General features: G+C 26.2%; 1 protein-coding gene across 1 annotated transcript in view; it reads left to right on the top strand.

The window, feature by feature from the left end:
- The window catches only part of LOC113549210 (glycosyltransferase 25 family member), a 66,665-nt gene extending 54,819 nt beyond the window's left edge, over positions 1-11,846 (top strand). The window contains exons 8-10 of the mRNA XM_026950402.1: positions 8,401-8,528; positions 8,648-8,851; positions 10,819-11,846. Of these exons, the coding sequence (XP_026806203.1) occupies positions 8,401-8,528; positions 8,648-8,851; positions 10,819-11,005 (519 nt within the window). The 3' untranslated portion in view covers positions 11,006-11,846. The remainder of the gene's footprint in view (positions 1-8,400; positions 8,529-8,647; positions 8,852-10,818) is intronic.
- Positions 11,847-12,579: the final 733 nt, after the last annotated feature.

The following is a 12,579-nucleotide window of genomic DNA, read 5'->3' as shown; positions in this document are numbered from 1 at the left end:
TTACTATAAATAATTTTTTGATTTTGAAAGTTGGAAATAATATACTCTTAAATGTTCTAGTTACTATTCCAATATATTGATTTTATATCTATTTTTGTTTTCAAACTCATTTACTTTAATATATTTAAATTATTTACAAAAGAGAATAAAATTAAAATGTCGGGTAATTAATTTTACAAGTGATTTAAATGTGTATAATAAAAATGAATTAGAAATTAAATGTAATATATAAAATCCTGGGAAAATTACATACGTATTCCTACGTATAAATGTCTTGTATATACGAAAATGTAGTTAAAATTATAGGTACTTAATATTAAATAACCAGAAACTAAACTATTAAATGTTTATAACTGTATATCTTTTAATCGTTTTCCAAAGTTTTATTTTAACTTTTTTTTTTTTCATTAAATATTTCATTCGGCAGAAAAAATAATTCAATTTTTATAGAATTATCTGCAGTTAGTTGTATTGTTTATTGAACTTGTTCTCGTTTATAATTTATAGGTAATTGTAGTTTTTATAGTTTATATCATCATGCTATTTATGCTATTTACACGAATCAACAATTTATAATGAATAAACAGTCTAAAAATTATATAGAACTCGTAGTGACAAAAAACTTAACCATAATATATAACTTAATTTTAGGCTATATAAAATAGTATTAAAATGTAGGAAATGGCTACAGTTTGTAAGATAAATCACATTTTGTTATCGATTATAATAAAATTGCGCAAATACAATCTGTTACTTTACTATAGTATTATACTATATCCTAAGATTTATATAAAATGTATACTTTCTTATTCTAAATCACTCCATGTTTAACCACAGTAGTTCACGAAACTATACGAAGGTTAAAGTTTATAGTAATTTATAAGGTTTGCATAGTGTATACTATCGTATATACAGTTCTAAAACTAACAGTAACACAACTCAAGAATTTAACAGTTTATTTATCGGAGTCCAATTCATATACAACGAGGAAAAGCGCATTCTGCAGTGTATTTTTAAGTTTTATATATATAATATTATTGTATACCTACATTTAAAGTAATATGGGTGCTTCAAATAGAGATCTGCAATAGATGTTTTGTGATTTACCTGCATGTTCTTTTAACCATTTATCTTGAAGTAGCTAGTTGTGTAGATATTGTTTTAAAGTTACTCATATTTTATACTTATTTTATAATTTTTACTTATTCCGTTTAATATTTTGTTAATTTTATAAATATTAATATATTATAGAAGGATTATTATAACCATGTAGCGTATGATAATTATTTTTAGTTAAATCACCTCGTACGAGTGTGGATACTTATTATTATTAAATTATTTTAACGAATAAGCGTAAGATAAACTTGGATTCAGGTTGATTTGGGATTTTTTTTCTTTTTCAGTTTAATTTTATTTATATTCGTACGGTACATTTCCAAATGGAACTAAATTTTTAAGGACGTATTTAAACTATACCGTTATGTATTCTGGAGTTTGCGAATTATTGTTTAAAAACAGTTGCAAAAACATTTAATATTAATCTATGTAATAACTTATAAAAGTATTTAACGAATAACATTACTTATTCGGTAGTGCACTCGGATTATTACTATATTTTAAAATGTTTTCCATTTTTTAACGTTTTATGTGCTTGCGTATTATGAAGAGTACGTTAATTTTAAAGAAAATCATTATAATTATAAATTCATGTAATATATTAACTATATTATTTATTATATTTTTTATAATTGAACAAATTATTTAACGCTGGTGTCATATGATATAAACTTAAAATAACTGTTGTTAAGTAATTATTAATATTATAAGGAATCAATAATTATTATTTAATTTTAATGACAAAAATAATAATAATGTATAATAGCCCAATAATATTTTAGAAAAACACGAAATAAGATAAGGCCTCGTAAGCGATATTTAATCTAATCTCTATTCAAATGAATTAAATGACCTATATTTACTTTAATGTATATATATATATATATATATATATATTTGCTGATAGACAATAGTACACGTATGATTTTTACTCCGACATAGCAAGATAACTAACAATGATTTAGTTGTTGTATCCTGTTTATAATTTTAGTTACAATAAGTTTACTATTTAAAAACCTAGTGCTACCTTTAAGTTATTCGTGATGTGTTGGTATTCCTTAAATTATTAGCGTTCATTTTTTAAGTCCATATAATTTCAATATTGCCTACAATAAATTATAAACGATTTTTCTAACAATGATTTCAATCAATTTATTAGGTTGACAAAAGACAAAGAGATTAAACGGAATAGATAGTTTATTCGTATCTTATGATGAGTTATTATATTAACGAGACTAATAGAATCGGGATGCTGTGTTATAATTAGTTAAATTATACATAGTACTATTAAGAAAGATTTAGGATTTCAAACAACGAACAATGTAGTACGAACTATAAATGTTGTCGCTAATACAAAGTCGCGCGAATCATTGATAGGTGAAACTGATTGTTAACATGAAAAGCGCCCGAGCGAACAAAATGTATAATTTCAATGGACCGAAATCGTGTGGAAATAATCGACGACAAACGATTGTTTTCAAAGAACTCCTAAACTCCGTAGCATAATGGGTATATGTGAATAAATATCCTCTATAATCAATATTTATATATATCGTATCATATTAGTAATTCAGGTTAATTATTAATAGTACTAAAATAAAAATAAAAAAACTAACAGCTTGGAAAATATTAAAATATGGCTAATAATCTCGTACCCGTGACAATTACAGACTGATATCAGATAATAGATGCTATAGTGAATTACAGACAAGTAGACCACCAATTATCTTTTCTAATAATATTTTTATATTAATTACATGACAGTATAATATAATATAAATCTTGATATTTACTTATTAATTATAATATACAAAGGATGAATCACCGAGCATGTTCTCACCCTTATTTTTACCTTTTTGATGTACTAATTCAAAATTTAAACGATTATTTTTGTTTTTCAGTTGTTAAAATATTTAAATTAAAGATAATAGTATTTAAGATTAGGTAGATTACGCTGAAATTCACAGATAGGAAAATATACTTAAAATTTGTTATATAATTATTACAAATTTTTTATCATCACATTTTAGAAATATGTACGCTACTCCCACTTTTTAAAATTTATTTTATAATATATATATATATATTCTTTTTTTAACATAGATAGTATAATTTTACTATGGATAAGCATTTAAAAAAACGCAAACGTAGAAACGTGAACGATTTTGTCTGATTAGGCAACCAAAAAACACAACAAATATGGTAATTTAGATGTTCTAGCAGTATCGAATTTGTATAATCTTACCTTTGCCTAGTTTCCAAAAAAACATAGCAATATACAGATAACATTTGATTCAGAAAATTTAAAAACCTTCAAAAAACTATCGATGATTCAATGTTTTTTTCTCCTAGTGAAAAAAATATTCAGTAGCATGTCCCGTTTGTAAAAGTTAATTTTATTTAAGGTGTAGTGGATGCCAGCGTAATTCTCCTCTTACAAATGGTTTTACAAAACTATAAAATAGATGTAATATTGAATCAATATTGGAAATAGATTTACAACTTAAAATATCGTTATAATTACTTCAGCAATGTTATATTTAATGCAATAATTATTCATTTTATTTGTATTCTTCAATAGTGTATGTGATAATTCTATATTAATCTTTGCACGAATTAAATTGTTTTTCTTGTCCATAATTTGTATTTCATGTTCTTACATCTTTCATAAAGATAACCCGGTCTAAATGTGTATATTTTAACATATATTTTCTGAATTACGTGCCGTTCGACAAGGATAAAAATGTAGAGAACTGTTATAACACAGTATTCATAAAAAAAGCTTCGGATATAAAGCTTATTTTAGTATATTATAATATTTACGAGTATAGTATGCAGTCTACATATTTTGTAAAAATATGTTTAGGAAAATCTTATTTTATAAAAAGAAAGAAATAATATTGTGTAAGTATTAAAACTATGATAGTAAATTTTTGCTAATATAATATTTTTTACAATTATCTACAAAATGTGTATGATAGTTATAAATTTTAGCGTTTATCTTGAAATAATTAAATAAGTAGTATTAATCTACCAATAATTTGCACTTTGGTTTTGTAATAGTAATAGTTTTAAGTTAATGAAAAAATATATTTTTTAGTATTTTATACTTGGTTACCGATGTACTAAGTTTTATTTATCAATCGTCATATAATAATTAAGAGGAAAACAATTTTACATACTTTAAATTAATGGCCATTATTATTAGGTACATATATTTGTTCATATATATAAAAACTCAAAAAAAATCTTATTACTTTAAGCATTTTTGAGCATTCTTAATCAAATAATTGTTTAAGTATTTTAATTTTAGTGCGGATTATTTAAAATGTAAATAATTAAATATCGGTTTACATCAGATATTATTATACTTTGTTCCGGTAGCATTATACTTGCATAAGAATATTTAACGAACGACGAAAAGGAAACCTATATATAGTGACATTCTAAATTGTAATAAAAACTAATTTCTTTTTATCTTTAAATGTTTAAAACACATACATTCATACCCACTTAACCCAATATTGATAATATTGAATTTGTGGAATTTTTATATTTCTAGATTTTTGCTCTATCGATTATTACAAATTACGACTCGTTGGTCTTTGGGAGCATTCCTGTCATAATTTTATTTATTTAACCATATAATGCATACCTATTATGACAAAATAGCTAGTTTTTATGAATATAAATAAAAAATAGTGTATTTTTAGGATTTATTAAAAAATATTTTTGGTAAAATTTAAAGTCTATGGAAGGATCTGGCATTCTAGCCTCCATTTCTATAATTACAGTGAATTCCATATCATAGTTGTATAATTTATAAAAAAAAATATAGGCATTCCAATGTATCTCGACCAGCCCATAATGGACTCTTTGTATTACGGACACGGACACTAATATTTTACCCCGGTGATTTCATAACGGACAAAAATCCTAATTCAAATCTAAATGTAATATCATATTATATAAATACAAACTACGAAACAGCTTCAATATAGAGCGCAATAAGTACCTACACGTGAAAACACAGATTATGACCGATTGCATTATTGCCGATTTCGATAACGTTAATTTCGAGTACCTATTGAATTTATGAAGTTGATATACAATTAAATAGAAATAAATCCAGAAATAAATTGTAATAAAACGTATAAAAGAAAACCCATAAGTAATTCGAATGTTTTTATTCAGTTTATATCGGTTCGCAGTCAGAGTTTACGTATTTTTCATATTGCATGGCACTTACCGTACCGTGTAAATCTTTCAAGTTAAAACAAAAGATGAACATTATTTATTGTAAGGAGTCTAGCGGTTTGTGTATTCGTAAACATTCTGATAAATATTAAAATTAAATTTATAACGTTTATGTAAAATATTATAATATAATAATAATGATGAAGATTATAATAATAATAATATGTACAATATTAATATAATATACATACAAAATTTTCATTTTCCCTTTTACAGATATGTTTCTAATTTTAGTTATAAAACACTTAAACCTGTCTATAACGGACAATTATTTTGGTCCCGTGACTGTCCATTATATACAGGTTTCACTATATAAATTATAATACATTTTAATATTTAATCATACCATGAATTATGATAGTAGTTAATATTGAATTAGTTTAAATGTATTTTTTAAGTTTTTACTTTATTACATGTAACAAGCTTTTGATGCACAATATTTATTTGTCGATAATTTGGCGTGGCAGAATTGAAAGAGTAAGCGTGATGTACTATATCAGCTATAATAGTGGTCGCCCGTCATGAGACAAACATTCTACCGGCAAATAAGTGGTAAGAGCACAACCGTAATCATAATATTATTATCGTGCCGTGGTAGTGGTCAGGGTGCCAATTCAATCGCATGCAATAAAAGGTGGTTTGAAGTTAGTTGTAACTATTACTATTGAACAATGTTTTATTTTTAAATTGAATTAGTATCATAATTTGTATTGTAATGAAATATTGATAAAAATGAACCACAACAGTGGTGTATCTAATTTTCCTATTTTTATTGCCATGTATAATCAAAGTATTGCAAAGTTAAGGTTAAATATCTATTGTTTTTATCTTTATTTCGTTTTTTATCCAACTGCTAGAAATATAGTATTTTATAGCCGGAAACGGGGTTTTGGGGCTCCCGCATTTATTTCTAGAACCTATAATTTTCGAAAACTATGCCATAAAATACACGATACTTCTGTATCGTCTACCACGATCACTGTCCAGTTAAAGCTACGTAAGACCGCTAGAGAGTAAAACGTTTGACACGCATACACATTTTTGCAACACCGCTAAAACTGAGTTCTAATTTAACTTACTGCGTTTATGCCAAGAAGTATGTTTTGGATATTGTGTATAGTTATAATTGCAAGAGAGTAAAACGTTTGAAGCGCGAAGAACGAATTTTTGTAATACCACTAAAACTTAATCCTATACACCTGTATACTGCAGCTGTGTATCTAGAATTTTAATCCTGGGGGTTAAGGACGAGAGGATGAGATAAAAGTAATGAATATATTATGAGAAAACCACAAGGCACAAACTCATCCGGCCAGACCTTATTTTAAAGCACAGTCGGAAAAATTATACGCATACTTGAAAATAAATTTAACATTTCGTTACTACGAAAAGATATACAATTTTTTTTCTATACTTTCTGAAAATACAGATATTATTTACCGGAATTATACACTCACAACTGTGGGTATAAATAAATAATAGACAGAATAGATACTTTATATTTTATAAATGTCGTGGTATCCAATATTTGGATCGGCAGTGTTGTGACCTCCACTGCTATATTTTATATTCAATATAAGAAATTTATAATATCTACTATATATTATGGTTGGAGCGCAGAATAATAAACGTTAAATTTTATATTTCCACCGAAATATTGTATGTGCCGGAGAAGTGCTGTGTACAATGCGTTATTTTAAAATAACTTATTGTCAGCTAAGCTATTGACGGAGACTCATTTTCAAAAAATGTTTACAGTTGACAAACAAAAATACGATTTACGATTATTTGATAATAATTATACTATACCCACGACCCGGCCATTTATATGTGTATTAGAATTTATTACATATTATGTGTAATGCTAATCATTTCATACCTTTTGAAAGGACGACATTTTACTTTGTAATACGAAAACGTGTTTAGTAGCGTTGATGATTTTTATCCGTGTAATACATGTACGTGAATATACTTATATTAGGTACGTAAGTATGTATAATATACAAGTTAATAATGAAAAGTTTTAATCAAAAAAATTGAATTAATAAAAGAACCAATGAATATCCAACATATGTTTGTGTTATGATTATTGACGTTACGTTGCTGTCGTCTACAATAACCGAAATGGTTTCAAAACGTGAACTAACATGTTTATGTAATTTTTTACTAATAAAACAACTGTAATGCCGCAAGTGTCCCGTCTACGGTCTCGTCGTTTCAAATTGTATTATTTTCCAAGTATTAAAAGTATTTTTTTGTTAAATACCTGGAAAATAGTGTAGTTATTTTGTTTTATGTTTTACTCTTTTTCACTACGTTTCCGATCTTGTAGATTTATTGTTTTATTTGTTCTCCCGCCCGTATAAACGATCCATCATGACGGAGTACGATTGTAAATGTTACTGTATTCTACTATATACAGTTTATTGATTCGTTCGTATTTGACACTTTGACTAGTATCGAGTTAGCAACTGTTGAAAATTAATAAATATAATATTATAGGTGTATGTACATATCGATGTAGTTATATTAATGCAAAAACATATAAGTTACATGTCTATTACAATTGATTAACAACACATGGTTTTCAATTTGAGTACATAAAATAAAAGGTAAAATTATGGTTATTTTCACTGCTAAATACATATTAAGTATATATATTTCAGAAAACCTGCTCATATAACATAATATTATATATATTTAGTATATAATGTGTCAATTAAATACAATTAAAAAAAAAATGCATTAATGTAAATTAATACTATTAATACATATCCAAGTATATTATGTTTAAATATGTGTCTTTATTTAGCACTTTTGTTTATTGTTAAAATTATGAAAGTTTTAAAATGTTTTCATATAATGCATAAAATCTACATAGTTATAAGAATATAATATTTTAAAAGTGATATTCTTAAAAAATGTTATATCATACAATTATATTTTAAAATAAAAATATTTAAATTCCATTTATAAAGCTAAAAACTTTGACATTTATATTTTTACGTTGTCGTTTTGTTTTTTCAGACAACTTCTGAAGGTTTAGACGAAGTATTGGTTCTAGAAGATGACGCGAGATTTGAACCGTATTTTCGTTTCAAATTACAAATGGTATTGAACGAATTGAGACGTCTAAAAGTTTCTTGGGATTTAGTGTACGTACAGTATAATATGTTACTAACATACAAAATACATATTATAATTATTATGATCGTTTTTCCAATATTATGTAAGATATTATTGTTACGTTATATTGTTGCATGTCGAAATATAGTTACATTGGTCGAAAGTCATTAAACGACAACAACGAAAGCCAGTTAGAAAACTCGAAACTCCTTGTGCGGCCGGGTTATTCGTATTGGACACTCGGATATTTGTTGAGCGGACGCGGTGCAGAGAAACTGTTAAACGCTAACCCGTTAAAAAAATTGCTCCCGGTGGACGAATTCCTCCCAATTATGTTTAACCAACATCCTCAGTAAGTTGTTTTTAGAAATAATTTTTCTATTGGTACTAATTACTAGGTCAGCACACCTATTGTAACGTTTTTATCAAAGGTATAATAAATCATAATATTATATTACGGTATCTTGCCTCTATACTAGACAGTGAGTAGTGACACATACATCAGGAGTGTAGCCAGGGGGGGGGATGTTACAGGTGTAGTAACAGCAACCCCCCCACTATCCGTGATATACTTATAGATTTACATTTTTTTTTTTTTATATATATATATAATATAAAACTAACCTAACTAATATATACATCGCAATGCTTTACAATCTCGTAAAGTTATAATTAACATATAATTTCAATTTATTTTACTTCTACATAAAAATGAAATATAAAGTATACTTTTTTGTAACAGTTCATAAAAGTGCACAATACTAAGAACTGTCATTTAAATATAATTAATTCACTCTATCTACTTAATATGGAAATAATTGAATTATAAAACTACTATCAAGCAAAAAAATAATAAACTGGACAATCATAAATGTTGGATATTTTAATAATAAATTATATGTATGTAATGTTGTTGACTTTCAGGATTAAAAACATAAAATTGACTTGATAATATTTTAATTTGTTCTGGAAATGCTCTTGAACTAACATTAACACACTACAACTGAAAACAACTATTAACAAATCAAACAAATGTCCGTATTATAATATAATTATAATAATATATACAATATACATATATTAAACCGTTATAGTTTACAAACAAAACTATAGTAAATATTTATATCAAACATTTTATGCGTTATTTATATCGTACGCCGTACGGATATTTGACAATCATTACAGTTTCATTTACGACGTTATATTTCTATATCGAATGCTTTGAATAAACAAAATAAAACTAAAAATTATTAAAGTTTTCAAAAAAGATATCGATTTTCATAATATTAGATATTAATAAAATATAGCTATGAATGCATTTTTTTTTCCATTTTCTATATATCAAGAATTCAAAATCACATTTATATAATAATTAGTCATGTATAGTTTTGGTTCGATATCTATATATAAAAAAAAAAATACGATATTATTTAAACGTGTGTTAAATAACATGATTATTTTCGCCAGCGATAGAACACCCACATTGTATATTATATTACATGATTATAGTGTCAAAAGTTAAAAAAAATGATGGATTCGATTACGATGATATCACGCTATATAACGAATTTTATACGAACATGACTAATGTCTTTAACCGTCAAAGATAAATAAAACAACATGGTTTAAAATTATTATTTTCAAAGAACTTTGTTCCCTCCTTTTTAAACTATGAACAAATCAGATTTTTTCAATGTATATATCAACATTAATACGTTTGACGAGTAGTATTATAGTGATTATCTTGTTTGGTACGATATCGTATAACAGCCAGATGTATATATTATGAATGGCAATGTACATAACTCAATATAAGTATTGATATATTTTACTTAGTATATAGTATTACCCACTACTATAATATTATGTATTAAGTATTTATTGGTAGTTATTCATCTTTGTTGGATCGAAATCATTATCGCATATGTAAAACAAATAAATACCATTCAGACCGATATTTAATATTTTATACTACGTATTATATAGCATATACAGAGTGGCCCTCTGCGTTCTCGCTTATTCTCATTCGAACTATCCAATACGTGAAACGAAAAATCACAGTTAGGCTACACTATAGATTCGAAGTCTTATGTATTATGTACATATTATAATTCAAACACCATAAAACCTTTTATTTCTACTGCAATTTTTACGCTATTGTATAATATATAAATTGATAATCCCATCAGAGTGGTGTGCAAAGTGTGAACGCGATTTATTCACCTGCACGTGTGAAATTCGTTGTTTGGTCTTGTTCGATGAAAAACAATATCATTCGACGCAAACAAATAAAATAATAATCTATCTATTTCGTTACAGGACCGAATGGTTGGAGCAATTTGAAGAACGCAACTTAATCGCATTGTCTGCGTCGCCTCTGCTCATCTATCCCATCCGGTACACGTCAGACGATGGTTACGTCAGTGACACCGAAGACTCTGTGACCGTGCAGGTGACGAATGACAAGTTCGCGACCGAACAAAATGAAATCAAAGAAGATTTGTGATTTGTGTGCCATTATTATTACTTGTTATTAATATTATTATTATAACCTAATATTGAATAGCCTGTTATCGAAATTTGTTACGTGTCATATCATATTTTTATATTCGTTATGATTTTTTTATACATTTAATTATTATTATTATATATTACACATTAGTTATATGGAAACGAATTCGGCAAAGATATTGTATAGGAAAAAACAGCAGTAAATTCGTACAGTTCACTGGTAATTTCATACTGGCGCGTTCGTGTAGAAAATTTACTTTTATTGAAAACATGACACCAGCATTGTTTTTAAGTATAGTGGGAAAGGGATTTATGCCGTGGTGTTATGAGATCGAAAAATACATTTAAAGGTACCTAACCTTGGAATCGAACTCTTGAATACGATTACAGTAGACTGGAGATGATATAAAGTTTTTTTTTTAAATTATTAACAATGTTGACTTTATCATTAACGCTAAAATACATTTTATACGTTTTATTTTTACATAGACTCGATATATGATTGATACCAATTTATTTTTTTTTATGTTACTTCTATAGAGCAAAAACGCGTAGTATACCATAGGTATATTTTTATTTTACAACATAGTGATATTTATACTAGTACAATAAAATAGAAATAAAAGTTTTTCTTGTACTTCAATAGACTGATTGATTCGTTTTTATAAGACTTATATAATGATGATAACTTTGTGTTCATGTCTTTTGACCTACAAGTGAAGCGTAAATTATGTAATTATTTCCAAATAATTGGTTTTTTGTTACCAGAAACAAAACTATTTATGTAATGAATATTTAGTGGGTATTTTATTTCTATGAATTAGATATTATTATAAATGCGCATAATTTATTATTTTATATATTATATGCCATATTTATTAAAAATAAATGTATTTTACTTTTACATATTAATAATATTATTTTACATTTATATTTAACGCTTGGTTTTATTTTTCACCATCGCATGTAATAAAACAAATGTGTATCTTCAGAAACGATGGTCGATGACCTACTTAGTGTTACGCTGTGTACAAAGCTTACACGTTAATTATGTTTGTCAACGTTATATTGTCTGTTTCAAAGCGTTCGTATATTTAGTTCTCAACCAATAATCAGTAACATAAAGATTTTGTCGACGAAATGATGTGATTAAGATTAAAGATGACTGTCAATTTTAAAGCTATCGCAATGTCAAACTTATTTTTGTTTTGATCATCAATGACAATATTAAAATGCTTGAAATAAAAATTAAATATTTTGCTACGCCAATGGTCATGTCAAGACAGTATGACACGTCGATCGTGTTTGAGTGTGTACAAACGACGTCGTATCCAAGACGTTGTATTACTGTCGTATAACAGCCACCAGCCAAAGTCTTTAAAATATCCTTAAGATAAACGTCAAGAAAATTTTTTCTTTACAAGTCTAGATTTGGAAATATTTTGAAAACAACATTATTAATTTAATTTATATTCTACATGAAAACATTTAACTCGGTAAAGTCAATATTTTCCGTATAACTAGGATAGGTATAATAATGTGTATCAACATAAGATTAATAATACTAGT

The sequence above is a fragment of the Rhopalosiphum maidis genome, chromosome 1, assembly GCF_003676215.2.
Source record: "Rhopalosiphum maidis isolate BTI-1 chromosome 1, ASM367621v3, whole genome shotgun sequence".
Taxonomy (NCBI): domain Eukaryota; kingdom Metazoa; phylum Arthropoda; class Insecta; order Hemiptera; family Aphididae; genus Rhopalosiphum; species Rhopalosiphum maidis.
Note: the sequence above shows the minus strand (reverse complement) of the source record. Positions and strands in the feature narration are given on the sequence as shown.